The following is a 16,271-nucleotide window of genomic DNA, read 5'->3' on the forward strand; positions in this document are numbered from 1 at the left end:
AAGCGGTAAGCGTATTAAAAAATCAACTAAATCTATAGCCTATAAATTTTCTAACCATTTATTTCTACCAATTCACCAATTTTTCATGTTGTTAAATGTAGTTAAATGCGTTCTAATGTGAACAGAACTCAAATTATTCTATTAAAAAAAAATCTGTGTCTATATAACGATTGCAACCATATCGAACGAATATTGTCGATACATCTTTGAGAATGTCGGCTCAAAGTGTATGCTTTTCACGTCGATGAAAGGTCCATAGACAAATGCAAATTTTCCGACGGGGCACTAAACTGGTTTAGTTTGCTAATGAACGTCAGATTAAAACGCCGTGTGATAAAATGTCAACAGGCAGCGATGAAGGGACGACGCCACTAGAATATGTTCTTTTGGACAAGTCCACAATTACTTTGCTATTGCATGCTATTTTGCAGATGATGAATTTTTTCCGTCCACTACCCGAACGGTACATTTCCTTTATTTTCGAAATCGCAAACAAGGAGCAAAAAAAATCATACGCGTCTTAATTATCCCTTAATTTGTTTGCATTGCAAAATATAATATATAACTCAATTTTTCGCGGATTACAATTAATTTATATATATAATTTTTAATGATCTACAAGTTGGCCTTGTTAAAAAAATACAGTTATCTTTGGGATATATAGGTTTCAAAAAATCTTTCCTACTTTCACCCTAGGTGCTCTTTCACATTTCTCTTCCTTTAAACGAAATAAAAACTAGTTTTAGTATCGATTTCATTGCAGTTAGGTAGATTTAATATTACTTGTATTGACTTTAAACTTTATAACAAATTTAACTTCTATTTTTTTTAACTTTAATTTTAATTTTTAATGCTTAAATTTCACATTATCTCATTTTGCATTTATTTTGATATTGTTATTGACTTTTCTTATCATTTGAACATTGCTATTATTATATTGATGTATAATTTTGTTTATATTTTTAGTTAATTATACATAAATGTTATTTACTATAACTTTACTGTTTGCTTGGGGATTGTTAATAAATTAACTATTAACGCAATCACATCAATGACGCTATAAATGTTGACGCGACTGATCTCCTGAGAAATCGCTTATATTAAGATAAAACTTTTTACGACACCTTCATAACCATCATCCAGCCATTATGATAAGGAAAATCTATTTTTATTATTTACAAACATATTTAAAAGTAAATACAATAATAATGAACGGAAAACAAGTTATATAAACTTTAAGACAATTCTTTGATACCCAATACACATAGTTTTTGCAGCTTTTTGCAATATGCGGGCGCATCGTTGATCAGTTAGAACTTTCTTTTGAGCGTATGTAGAGGTATTTAAAGTTGTAAATATACGTGGCCGTCGGCAAGTAACACTTCTTTTTAATTTCGATCTATGGCCGTCAACAAAATGTAAATATAAAAGTTGCAATTTTTGCAGCCGTCATCTTTCCGGCAGGCAAACAAGTATACAGTCGCCTCGAAATTTTGCTCTAAATATATTTATTTACTAATAAATATTTTTGCGTGCTCACGAAGGAAGAGCAATTTCTGTGTATTTTCATCTATGGGTGCTGGGCATAATTATTAAATTTGATGATCTTGACATTAAAATCATTGTTTTGGAATGAGTACAAGTAGAAAATCAAAAGAGTTTGTTTCTAGCATTAAACACAGAACGAAACGGAGAATTGAAAATTAGTTCAATTTTTTCATATATTTACATATTAATGTTAATGTCATATATTTTTTTAAAATTATTCGTATAATATGATAACTTATTTATTTATAATATTTGCACACATATATAATTGCTTGATTAAAATCAAAATAACGAATCCTATGGTATATAACTTCTAATTTTTTTTACAACAAATCACAGTTAATTTTTTCCGGAACTGCTGTAAACCGGATGTAGTTGTCAAGCATGTGTAGAAACAATAAATTTGGCTACAGCGTTATGGTTTTTTCGAAGATGCCTAAAAAGGACTAAAAAATGTAGTTAACTAAAAAACGTATAAAAAAAAATATTTAGGAGGAAGGTTTCTTCTTGAACGGCGACTTCGAATAGAAAATATTAAAAACAAAATAAAAACAACAAAGCAAGAATATTCTTGAGGAAAATAAATGTTTCCAAAAATTTTTACAAAGCGGTTGCAGCGAATAAAACCGACTGTTGACAAAAAATTCCTAACGGAAAACAAATCGTGTAAAAAAAAGAAAAAACAATTTCGAATAAAAAAAATATTGAAAACAAATAAAATAAAAAATCACGAAAATTATAAAAGTGTTTCAATGGATAAAACGGTTGCCGCTAATGTTTTCTCTTTTCCAGACTTTGGTTTATACTATTGTCAAGGACTCGAGTTGTTTTCGTCGTCAGGTACCGATTTATCCACACTGACAATTGCATATTAGCCAGCTTTTTGTGTTATTTTAGCACGTTGCAGTGCTTCGTAAACTTCGATTTCTTTCTTTTCTTTGGCTTTATTACGTTGCTCATAATCGAGACGATGTGATATAATACGCTCCACAATACGCTCCGTGGTCATGCTGTTGCTTGAATCGATTAATGTGAACGTACCTCTAGTCTTCGGCAACGCATAAGGATCAATTTTTCCATCCTCTAAAGTGATTTGCGTCTGGCCATGACAGACTACATCGACTTTGAAATGATCCAAGAGTTCATCGGTAACGCAATACGGTGCACCGATAACAACCTCATTAACGTACTACAAAAAGTATAAAACCCAAATAAGATTCTACATTATACCATTTTTAAGTATTTTTTAAATGTATGGTCTACCTTGCAGGCCAATACACTTAGAACCCGTTCATGTAAATTCATTATGGGGTAATTACTGCCTTTGTATGAGTTGACAACTGGATCTGTGTGCAGACCAACAATTAAATAATCGCCCAATTGTCGAGCTTTCTCCAGGAAGTCCAAATGTCCGACATGGAATAAATCGAAAGCGCCAGCAACATATACCTAAAAAAAACGAGACTTGCTAAAATATTCTTCATAGACACTATCGACGTACAATTTTATCCCCCGGTTTAGGTGCTTTGCCATCACTAAATTGAATAATTTTCTGTGTGGTCGGCAAGAATTGACTGCAACCAGTCCATGGCGATTTGGCAGCTGAATCTTGACCCATATTTGAGGAACCTGATAATTCGGATTTAGGAATGGTTTTATTTAAAACTTCATCAATTAAAGCTAAATTAGATCCAATTATTACAAAAATAAAAATATTTAGGTAAAGAGAACAATTATAAAAAAAAAGAGACTTAAACAGAATGCAAACCACAAGACATTTTTTATATAGCATTGCATAGATTTCAGAGCATTTTGAAAAACCCGTTATTTGATAGTAAGGCAATGGTAGACAGGGGAGAGCGTTGTTTGGATTATTGTGAGGAGTTTTTGAGGTTTTTTATGAGTATTTTGAATTAATATATGGGATTTATATGAAAAGAAGAAGAGAGAAAAAGAAAAAATTATAAAATGAACTTTACTTTGGAAAAAGAAGAAACGTAAATACATAAATAAAAAAGGAAACACAAATGACTACAGACACATGATGAAAAACTTAATAACCAAAACTTAAATTAATGTAAAAATTAAAATTATTATTTACACATGAGAACGCCAACGGAGAAATACTATCAAATTTTTAATGTCTTACAAATGCAATCTATATATTTACTTTTAATAAACCAGATAAAGCATAAAAATTAATTATAGCATAACTTTTTTGTTAGTATTAATTAAGGAGCAGTACACGGATACATATTGTAAAACATTGTACCTTCTTTTTCTATAGCATACTCTGCGGAACCTTGGCGAAAATGATTTTTAGTTAATAAAAGCATGCGGCCCACTAAATCAGTCGTAGATACACCAGCGGTGCGTTTTACTTCCCTGAAAAAGGAAAATTTTTGTTAGTCTTAAAGGAATAGGAACCCAGTCGATTTGTTCATCCTAATGGTAGTAAGAACCCCCATTCGACGGACACTTAATGGTTGGGGCATGGTCATGGGCACAAAAAATTAAATTTTATGCAAATTTGCAGCTTTCGGAAGTTTATTTCATATATGCCGTTGTATACAGTAAATCAATATTAAAGTACCCAATAATTGGTAGAACTTCGATTCAGCATTATTAACTCCTCTTTTTCCTTTACTTAACAGGCAATATAACCCATCCTTTTTCACTTTTCTATTTGATGCAGATATTTCCTTGGAACCTCGTGCAGAAAAGCACAACTGAGATTAACAGTTCATACAAATAGTTGACTAATCCACATCTTCTCTGTCGGATATGTTGCGCACGCATTTATCGTACAACCTATACGCAGCCACAGAGTCAAATCGAAAAACCACGAGCTAAAAGCTCTTTCTGAACCACTTAAAATTTTTTAAATTCGCTTAATTCATTATGTGAAACGAACTAAAATGTAAATCCAAAGTTTTTAATACTTACTTGTAACGATTAGCTTTCTTAACTAGGTGATATGTATCCACTCCTTCAGCGGTCATGGTTATGTCATCTAAGTTCAAAAGGTGGTACAATAGTAAAAAATAAAGCACTACCAACGTAAGCAAAGTAAAAGACACTTGCCTCCATGCACGCAAAAATCACAATTATGTTCATCTAATACCTCTAATGTAGTTACATAAGGTGCACCTAAGACAACCTCGTCGACCCATTTAATTCCTTTAACCATTTTAACACGTTCTTCTTCTGTAAATACTGGCGGCCCTTTATGTTTTGTAATCTCTTCATCTGTATGAATACCCACAATTACTTCATCACCAAGAGCCTTGGCTTGTCTTAAAGAGTTTGCATGACCGAAATGAACCATATCATAACTGGAACAGCAGACAAAATTCAACAAAAAAAAAGTAAAATACCGGAAATATTTAACATAAAAATTATATGGATTATGAAGATTATTATGCAGGTGTGGACATCGTACCAGCCCACCTAAATGAAAAAAAAAACCTTTTTTGACGTAGTAAATATTGACTTCAAGATAACCTTTTGTCATTGTATGTACAAATTAGAAAAACTTATTCATATCAAAAATTTCTAAAAACGCTCCCTACGAGAGATAAGCTTTTGAAAAAGAAGTGAATTCAATATTAAAATATATTAAGTAAAACATTAACATTGTTACTATGCCGAACGTCTAGTCCCAAAGAAGAATTGAAAGAAAAAACTGCAATTTGGTTCACACTCGAAAAATTGATTTTAATTTATCATCTTTTTCTACATAGTTTTTGCATTGCAAAATAAACGTGCTTTTGATGGAACATTCAACTTGAATTTTATCACGGTTCAAACAAGAGGAAAATAGGTTAATATTTTTAATGTTTACTATGTGCTTGTTGCCACTGTCCTTTAATATAGGCACATCCACCGCCGAATTAAACATTTACAAATGCATATATGTTCCTGGAATCTAATCTTGGATGCTCAACAGATGCAAAGGCTCTTGCTTAATTTAGCTGAAGCTAGATGTATTTTCATTAATCTGAAACTTAGTACGTCTGATCGTTCATTTAAGAAAGAACGAATCTTCCTTACGTTTTTTTGCGGGAAAAGTTGACCAGGTTGCTGACCAAAGTAAACCCAAAACGAGCTAATGATGCCCAATCAATTTTAGACGAGTACGGCACCAAGTCGTTTTATTAGGCAATCCGATAACAGTTGAAGAAACCTGTGTCTACTATGCGCCTGCTGGTCACTATGCTTGGTAAGTCGCGCAAACTGCACGTGCAAGTGTCGTCAACCTCTATATATTTTCGCCAACTTAAAACTCTCTACCTGTGAATCCCAACGTAGAGATGACGTCTACTTGACGGCAATATTCGTGTCAAGATGGACGCCTGATATCTCTGAGCATAAAAATTCATCAGGCTGCAAAAGTTTCATCCGCCAATTTGAAAATGTTTCATCGCAACCTTGAGCTATCCTGTCTTTTAAAGTATCAGTTCCGACTGAAAACACGGAAATTTTATTAAACAAACCATTGTGGACAGTTGGATCCTTAATTAAGCAATTCATTCTTTGGAATGGACCCCGTAATACTAATTCGGTAGCTCTCCCACCCTCAAAAAACTACATGTTTCTTTATGCCGAAGAACTTCCACTTACCAAAATGTTAGACCCTAAACTCTAAAATATACGAAGCACAGAGTTTTCCTGTTTGGCTTTCACAGAAACTTGGTCAAAGTCTGATTTACATTCGTCGGAACTGTCTCTGCATCCGTTGCAATAAGAGAAGTGAAGCAAATGTCCACTATGGTTTAACAAAAGAGTTAAATATTTCAAAAATTGTAAAAGCAAACTTTTCACAAAAGTTATGAAAAGCGGTTCTGCTTACGACTATATCGCTTATTCTGCTGCAAGGCATTGATTTAATTACCTCACCCACCAATGTTATTACAAGTGCCTTTAGTTGATAAAATTCCCACTGATTGTTAATCCTAAATATTTTCTTAAGTTTGTCAATTGCAAAAGAGAAATCCCCATATACCCTTCGCATGTTTCTTTCAATGGTTTTGAGTTCTCTTTGGGTTCACACTGCCTCTGCCATCCCTTTCTACTTATTGAAATGGACAAGGTTTTATCTGCACTGTTGTGCACTGTTGTGCAGATAAAACCTTGTTCTGCTTTACTGCCTCGGATGAATTTCCCTTCACATCTGGTGTCCCTCAAGCCAGTTAGAACCCCTTTTATTTAATTTATGTATTAATGATCTCCCCTCGGTGATTAAATCCAGCCAGTTCTCTTCTTAATGTACGCTGGCGATATTAGACTGTTTTCTTCCTTCTCCTTGGAATCGCAATAGTATCATCTTCAATTTGACTTAAATAATTTGGTTGCATGAAATTTTATGAAATTAAATGTAAAAAAATACTTTATTTTTCAAGAAGGAAGTTATTCAATACCGAGTCTTTCATTGCTTTACACAGGTTGGAAAACGTTGATTCGTTCATCGATTTGGTGTTCTATTCGACGAGAGATTACATTTTAATTTGCACATTGAAGTCTTTTTAAGTAAAACATTTCATTCATTAACAGCTGCTTTAAACAGCTGAAGGATCCTTACACCACAAAAAGGCTACACATGTGCTTAGTTAGACTAATACTTGAGTACGCCTCTGTTGTGTGGTTTCCTTTCTATAGGTTTTAAGGAGATTTAAGTGAGTCCTTTCAAAAGCAATTCTGGCTGTTTGCCCTCTGGAATTTGGATTGGGATCAGCTTCTCTCTCTTCCTACTCATGAAAATAGGTTGCATCTCTTATACGTACCGTCACTTGAGAAACATAGATTTATTGTTGGTGTTCTCTTTTTAAATAAATTAATTAATGGTACTATCGATTCGTCCTCATTACTTGGCGAGATAAGCTTTAATGTCTCTAATCGCTCCTCTAGGCACTTTAACGTCATTAAGTTTAGTCAATGTAAATATAATTATGAGCTGTTTAATCGCTTCAGCGGTGTTTGCAGAAACCTGAACGATGTCTATGGCTTAATCGCACCCTTTACAATCTATCAAAAGAACTATGCTTAACACGTTCGATTTGCCTGTGTCTTATTTAAACTAACTTGCAACCTTAACATATCACTATGATGCGAAAATGAGCTAGCGTTGTTTAATGTTATCGGTTGCCAAACTCTTGCATGTTTGCAATGGCTTATGTGGCCACTTGAACTTTGAACTTATTTGTTCTGGTTGTGGGTTGCGTCTGTGCTAGTTATGTACTTGTTCTGTTTTTTTTTTGTCTTATACATGAATTTTTTTTTTCTTTACTTCTCCTTCTATACTTTGTATTAGCTCTTAATATTAATTAGTATGAGATTTACTTCTAAGAGTCAATTGAATGCGGCTGTTAATTTATTTTAGCTAAGTTTCACGTCTAATTAAAAAAATAACTAAATAATAGATCTCAAGCATAGCTTCCGAATTTCGGAATCCTGGTCAGCCTCGACTGGAATTCGGTCATACTCAAATAACATTCAAAGAGTTTATGTCTATAGTCCGCAATAAAAACGAGATATTGTGCATTCACATACTATAGACTCAATTGAGAAACCAAAAATGGAAGCAGTTTAACTTCTGCCATGGATCATCATTATGTGAGACAAATCTTTCATTCGAAGTAGATTTCGAAAAGAGTAAACCATTAACCATATATTTTTCAACCAATAAAACCCAATAATGTAAACGTGGACAAATATTCTCAGGCTCTAAGCTACCTTCTAAAGGGAAAAACAAAGGTTTGGAAGCATACAGATGAAAATTTTGTACGTATTTATCATAATTAAAAAGAAAAAAACGCTAAAGTAGTTTCCATATTGTAAATAAAAATGCAACCAATTCAACAGGTATAATTCCTCTAAAGCTTAAGTTAATTTAAGTGCATTCGATGTGATTATAAAATGAAATGCGCGATGTCAGTTATTCATAAAAGTTGACATTTACTTTGTGGCGAAACGCACACACTGATCTGTCTCAACTCAATAGTTCAGGAGTTTTGTTTTAATAATGGAGATGATTCGAGCAACTACAGTTTCGCATCGAATTTTTAGATAGCCCCATTATAAAAATATCTTTAGTTTTTTAGCAAGCATTACGCTATTAGCGCTAAGCTACTAAAACCTCGTGGGCAATTGTTAAGTAATCATCACGAAACTCGCCGAATTATCCTTACCAGCCCTGCGCTGGCTTGCGGCACCGGTAGTAACAACTAGGTAGCTTATATAGCTACCAAACAACTCTGTAATAGCGATCCTAATTACTCTTGAATATACATTGCAGGAAAGTGTTCTCCATTACGGGGATGACAATAGTGGGAAAAATAATTTCTTTAAATGAACAATATTCTGAACTGTACGCGATTCTGTTCTTCTAATTACTTTAAGGCTTTACTTGATTGCCTTAATTCAAATGTCTACTTTATCTTGTGTTTAGTAAGCAATCGTAACATTAATATTTAGATACAGTCATTTGATAATGGCTATGCATGAAGTGTTAGAATTGCAAAAGATGAAATAAAAAAGCCTTCGTAATCTTCCATTAACCAATAACTTGCATAATATAGTGTGTCCTATTGATTTAAATTTTTCGTACGAAATGTTATCGGAATAATGATTTAACTTCATGAACTGTGAAGAGATTACTTAAAAAAATTAGGGTAATGATTATAGCCAATCTTGAGCAGAAAAGTCAAGGCAATTCGTAAGTGTTGGAGTGAGTGTAAAGGCATTAAGTCAAAAAGTGGACACTTTCAGAAGCTTCATCCTGAATATTGCACGAAGGATTCACATGTTCATGCTTACAAACTTCAATTAAGGCTCACGCACAGCAATTAGATTTCTTTGAACGATTTATGGAGCAACGATAACAATAAAATGGATAAAGAAAATGGGACTTTTCTGACAAAATAATCAAATAACTTTGTCTTATTAAAGCGACACTAAATCAAGCGATTAGCCAAAGGTTGTGGAAGTTTCTGGAGAAAAGTTTGAAGAACCAGCGCGATGTAAGAAGATACATTATAATACAATAACGCAAAAGCGCAGCTGTTCTCTTGTGTGTTCTTGTGTGTATTTATAACAAAATAATGCAAAGAAGAGGAATAAAAAGGAAATAAATAAATTAACCAAATATGAAATTTTGCAAAGAAAGAGGTGAAAAAATTGAAATCTATGAAAAAAATATATAAAATACAGTAAGTATATATCCCTGTTTGTTTAAATTGTTTTTTAAAGCCAACTTGTTATTACTTTGTTACTTGTTATTTACTTTTTTCATGTTAAGTTTGCTAGTCCGTAACAAAACCCAAGCCGCCCAAGCAGGCAGTAAATATCACGTTTCCACAATATCTTTTAAATAGTTTCTAGTAATCCTATATTTCCAACTTTTGTCGTTCTCAAAAATTTTTTAGTTAATTCCACTCCATTTATACCAATTCATATTTTTAAGTACCAACAGGTATAAATTATTATTTTTGCCAACATTTTGGAATTTCAGAGTGTAATCTTCTTAAGAATAGCATCAACCGAATTCCCGTTAATGAATTCTTGTAAGCGAGATCCATCAAACCAACACGCAATTTCGATATCAAATTTGCCCGCGGAACAAAAATGTGCGGAACATATCCAGTTATTTATAAATTAACTTGCAAGCAGAAGTTTGTCATGCCATGTGGTTTACTTGATTTATGAAACCTTAGTAACTTGTAAAGAAGAATACGTCTCAAAAATTCCACATAGTTTACGCATTCAATTTTTCTCTCCACCTGTCTGAAATATGTAAAATAGCATTATATTCTTCAACTCTTCGTCCAAAAAATAAAACTTGCTTTTAAACCTCTTTATTTATGGTTGCGGTAAGATCATACACTAATCTGCTGCAATGATTATACACTGGCCTGTCTAACTTTGTTATAAGGCACACTAAATAATGCAAATTTTAATGAAAATTCCCCAGGCAATGCTTAAGCACACTAGTGGCATTTTAAAATTTTAAAAAGGTGGATGAAGGTATATTTTTTTAACCGTTTTTGTTCGGCAGATTGAAATGAATTGAAAATTCTTCTCGTTTCAACTTAGGACGTAACGTTAATAGTTTTACTGCTTTTTTCATTTTAAAGAACGATATGGAAAAGAGTTTTATGTGAGTGACAATTCCTCATGACTACATAAGTTGATTTAGCGAGCCTTAGTTTGCCTTTTGATAAATGCTGCTATATATGAACCTTATGCGCCTAACCATATGTATGATATGGATAAGAAATTTTTTTCAACATTTTATATTCCAAAATTTCATGATTCTCTTGAAACCCTTTCCAGCTTTCAGCGCAAATGTATAAAGTTTTTTCGTGAGAGCTTATATGTACTTGTTTCTAGATGTTAAGATAAGAATGCACCTTGAAAGCAAGTTATCAAACCATCGAACATTCTTGATATTTGATGAATATCTTACTGGAAATAGGCATATTAAGCAGTATTACAAACATGATATTCTGTATGAAATTTTGCTTGCCTAGATGTAAAGTGAAGTATCTACGTTTTAAAATGAAAATATGCTATTTCTGTCATATAATTTCAAGAATGACTTATTAAAGAATCTGCATTTATGCAGATTTTAAAAGGTGTTGCACAGAATCTGTCGCAGAAAAACATATTTGTGTAACGTAGATTAGTCAAATATATTGGGGTATATATATTTGGGTATATATACTATTCAAAAGGCTGTGGCTGGCATTTGCCTAAAATATCCTTTCTCAGTTTTATCGCCGCACTATCAAAAATGTCTATTACATTCAGGATATTTAAAATTTTCAGCTAGAATTTACGGACACGTTGGGAGATAAATTTGAAAACTTTGAGTCCTCGTGATCTAGACAGTGTGATATGTGAACTTGTCACTCAATAATTTAGACGAAATATACTCCAAATTGGTTGCTTACATAAATATTTTTCTAAAGGTTAGGACTTGCATTTCTTATTAGTATTGAAAATATATATTGTATGTGCGAATATCATTGCTACTCTGAACAAATTTAGCTGTTCTAAGTTACTTTTTTGTTTTTTTTTTACTTCTTCAAAGCAAATTCATGATACTAGATACTAGACCAGTATTTTAGAATACTAGAAAACAATTTATTGAAACATTTCTGGTAATTTTTTTTATGTATTTTTTAATTGTTATGTATAAACAGAAAGTTTCTTCGCGATCGTAATCGCCGCCGGTCTTGAAATACGGACTACTCGAATACACAAGATTTGTCTATGGTCACTTTGGATCAGAGCCAAGGTGAAAAGATTTCAAATATCATTAAATTGTTTGTTTAAATTTGATTATCGCTTCTATCGCAAAAATTCTCTCCTGCTTGAAAATTTGAATTTTTTTGCTCATTCGGTAGGAATTTTCATGCAGATGCATGATATAGGTGAATACAGCCGACATTGTCTAATTTGGCTGCACTAGAGTCCCAAATTTCGTTCTTTTTCCATACCCACTTTTCGCTAACATGCAAAATTTCAAAAAATTTTTAAAAGTAATTCCTATAATCAGAGTTTGAATTCGTTTAGCTTGTTTAAAAGGCATTGTCATGTAGATTCATGAACTGTCCACAAAAACATTTTATCTTTTTTAATATGGACGGAGCAGGCTTCCGAATCCAACTATTTCTTAATTTTAAATATCTAACAAAGCGTAGGACGTTTACAGAGCTCAGTTAAGGGTAATGATAGGTGCCTGCTAGTTAAATTCGAATTTATCTTCACACACTTAATAAAATAAAATAATTTATAAATACTGCAACAAATTTGGCTGTTTAAGGACACCGTCAGCCATCTAATAAAAGCTATTTTTTATTGAACGGCTGGGAGCATTAGTTTTTCGTCCTTTCAATCAAGAGCTTTTATGGAGTGTAAACCAATATTTTCGCATATCCAGTTTACTCCCATTGTCTCGTGGTAATCATAATATATACGAAAAGCAAATATGCTTCTTTTCGCATTTATGCATATTTTCACTGTAAGGCAATAAAACGGTTTGTTTTCTAAAATTTTTGGAATACGGAAATTACAGCTCGGAATAACAGCTCTCCTTGCTTTGAATTAATTCAATCAATTGTGTTTTCAACCTATGAAAGCGTCTAACCAGTAAGACAGATTCTTTTTTCATCTTAGCTTATTTCCAACTTGTTCTCAATTTTTTCTAACGCGTGTTAGTCTTTTTTCCAATCAACTACAATTAAATTAGAAATTAATTCCCTGATATTTTCGTATATACCTTTTGATTCCGTGAAGATGAGTTTCAAAACCTGTGATTCAAATGTTCGTTAGGATCAACTTCACTTTTTTTCTGTTTAAAAACGGTTCCGACCGGCGTCAGAATAAATAAAAAATTAGTTGGAATTAAAATTTTATCGTCAATTGTGGACGTACTAACGAACCGATGATCATTTTTGCGTTAAACAAGTGTAGGAGCCTTTCCAAGGTATATTTATGGAATCCAAAGTTATAGACGAAAATTTAAAAAACAATTTTTTTGATCGGTTGCAAACTTAGCGTATCCCAGAAAAAAAAGAAGAAGTTAAGATATCTGCTTCCTTAGGCAGGATTTTTCAGCTTGAAGTCGCAAACTAGTTAAATTAACGAGTGCGGTAAATGTAATGTTAAAATCATCGATTAATTGCTATTAAGTAATTACAAATTTGAAAACGGTGGAGACAACCATTCTTACAATTTTCATTCTTCTCGCTCGAATTTTTTTTGGAATGTCTTTAGCATAACATTCCATAGTGGAATTCGTAGGGAATTTTAAATTAATTACTTTATTAATAAAAATTATTGCCTTTTTTGGCCAAGAATTGATCTTTTTTATTCAAATACTAATCAATGATGCAAAAATTAATAAATGTAAAATCTCCCGCTTGTTTGGCGAGCTAAAATATATTTTTTAGATTCGAATACGCACCAAAAGGCTTTTTCGCCGTACAAAAACTATCAAAAATAATAATTTCAATTAATTTCCTTCTCTTTGTTTTGCTAGACTAATGCTAGTTTAATTAGCGATAATGGCTTCCTAACGGTTGGATGTATACTTACTTCCAGAAAAGAAGTGATATGCACTGTGCATCAATCATCCACACTTTTTTTGTCACTTTTTGGCATTCGGCTTATGACAAAAGTACTGAAATTCTACATGTACTTACTTCTACCCAAAATGATCATTTCAATCCCACACCTATTTTCCCTCAGTTTTTTGTTTCGAATTTGTGAATTCAATATTCGATTCATATTTTAGTGTTCGATATACATAGCTAGCTTACGTTATGCAAAAAACACATTAAATTACCTTTGTAAAACATAAGGGATTTCAGATATTTTCGCAATTGCTGTATGAATCCCCTCAATAAACGAACAGACATTGCCGAATCCTCACATGACGTTACGTGAAATAACGTATTTCGATAATAGGTCCAAAACATATATTATTTCACCGGCAAGTGCCTCGCCTCGATGATAACGTTCAGTTTAAGCACCGTTATTAGTTCTTGATTAGTGTTGTTAATTTCCTATATGCGATCATATAACCAGAGCAAGATATGTAAAAAGGACACCTATCGAAAAATATTTTCTTTCCCATGTTAGACGCAGCAGAAAAACGACAATTGCCATTATCAGAATTTACTTATGGGGTTATGAATTAATACAACATTATATCATATTCTTCCATAAGTACAATGTTTTGTAAAAATTTAAAATCGAAATGTTTGAAGAATGATTATTAAAAAAGATTACGTTTGGTAGCGAGCAATTTTTAGATTCTAACAGATCAGCTGTTCAATTTTCACATAAAATTGGAAATTTGCGTAATTCCTTCTTCGGCCGTCACAAGGCAAATAGGGAAGGCGATCACAAGACAACAAAATTAGCGAAATTTCTCTAATTAACTAATAAAAACATGCACAATGGAAAGACGAAAACATGTATAAAAACACTTATGACATTTGCTTTGAAGAATATTTTTTCATCAATAATTTTTTAATTAGAAAAAAAAGTGACAGATAAAATTAATGACTCACCAACCATCACACCACACACGAATTTGCTTAGATTTTTGCTCAGGTCGTGATTTTTCATCTTCACCGGCTGTGCCATCTAAGTTTGCTCCGTTCATGTTTTTTAGCAATAACTTTTCCTCTTAAAGAAAATGTATACGAATATGTCTATATATAGATATATATTTTATATAAATTTAGAAAAATTTCCGCTCTTTTCCTATAGCACACACCACTAGTTTATAAAAATATATGTAAATATGTAATGTTGGACTACGCGACGTCGCAAGCTTTTTTTGACTTATGTATTCTTAATGAAAATTTCCTTTTTCAATATTTTTGTTCCAGTTGAGGAAAAAAATACGTGCGCTCACTTCAAGCGTTTTTTAATATATGTCGAAATATCCGAGTGTTAACAAAATGTTTTGTAGTTTTTTTTCATTTCGTATTCTTGATTTTCTGCTGAGTGGTTTAATGTCAATTATCTGGAACTTTTGGGATTTGCATTTTCTTTTCTCTTTTACAATTTTGTAAGAATACTTTAATGAGATAGTCTATCTTGCTTTTGCTTTGCACAAATGGAAATACATCTAACGAGAGAAGAGAACAAACTGCAACGGTGTTCCCAAATTTTATATTAACTGCTCAAAGATTGGCAAACGGGTTTTTAGAATCTTTGCTAAAAAGAAAGCATGAAAAGTGTATCGATTTTAGTTTTTATCGTAGGAATAACAAACATAAACAAATGGTACAACTTTTCAGATTTTTCTATTATTATTATTATTATTATTATTTTAATTTTAGACTAATGAATTGAATTCTTAGACTAAAAAAAAGGCATTGAGCACTAGCAACACAGGCTATCGGCTCTAAGATTTTTCTGATAATTCGTTGATATTTGAATTAAACGAAAACGACTTCTGCTCATTTTTTTGGTATTTAAAATGTGAAATATTTTCTCTTTTATTAATGAAAATAGAGCATTTCATATGATTTTTGTTCCTTCGTATCATTATTGACGCTACATTTTTCCAAGTCTTGAAGTTATTTCATTTTCTTGTCTACTGGACTAATGTTTTTTTCTTTTAATATTTTATTATGTATTCCGTAATAATAAAAACTAATAAAATAAATTTTTCTGATTAGACAATGGGCTAGGTTTAAAAAGCGTATACTTTTTGTCGAGTGAAAAGACCCAAAGACCCCATTTAAAGGAATTAGTGGTCCAGAGCATACAATTTCTAATGGAATTTTCAATACAGCGGGGTGTAAATTGCTATGCATACTGCGATCCGATTGGTAAAGTATGTAAAACAAAAATATTGGTCAAGCAAATAAGAGTTTTTCAATTTTTGCTTTATGAAACCATTGTTCCACTTCGTAGCAGCTATACATTGAAGACTTGCCAAAAAATACACCATAAATTGGATAAAATACTTACCTACTTTCTTTTATAGAAACATGGCTAAATGATTTCGTAATCATGTCTTCTTATCTTATCTTAATGCAAATCTTAACACACTTCTAAATATTATAAACAAAGTAGCACGTTATTCTGAATTTTACTTTTAAATCTTTATTGTTAATCTTAATTGTTTGACATTTTAAAAGATTCGGAAATGGAAAAAAACTAAATTGGATTCCGCTGTTCAGCTTTGGAAGTAAGAT

At 32.1% G+C, this 16,271-nt stretch overlaps 1 protein-coding gene across 1 annotated transcript; it reads right to left on the minus strand.

Moving 5' to 3' along the window:
- Positions 1–2,365: 2,365 nt before the first annotated feature.
- LOC119640422 (ethanolamine-phosphate cytidylyltransferase) lies at positions 2,366–15,014 on the minus strand. Its single transcript, XM_038038457.1, has 7 exons — positions 14,628–15,014; positions 4,633–4,883; positions 4,495–4,561; positions 3,821–3,933; positions 3,050–3,177; positions 2,812–2,997; positions 2,366–2,737 (listed from the first exon to the last, which is right to left on the minus strand). Exons 1-7 carry the CDS (start codon positions 14,720–14,722, stop codon positions 2,420–2,422), a joined length of 1,158 nt encoding a protein of 385 aa, XP_037894385.1. The 5' UTR covers positions 14,723–15,014; the 3' UTR covers positions 2,366–2,419.
- Between the last annotated feature and the right edge of the window lie 1,257 nt (positions 15,015–16,271).

Source organism: Glossina fuscipes, unplaced genomic scaffold (assembly GCF_014805625.2).
Source record: "Glossina fuscipes isolate IAEA_lab_2018 unplaced genomic scaffold, Yale_Gfus_2 121, whole genome shotgun sequence".
Lineage (NCBI taxonomy): Eukaryota > Metazoa > Arthropoda > Insecta > Diptera > Glossinidae > Glossina > Glossina fuscipes.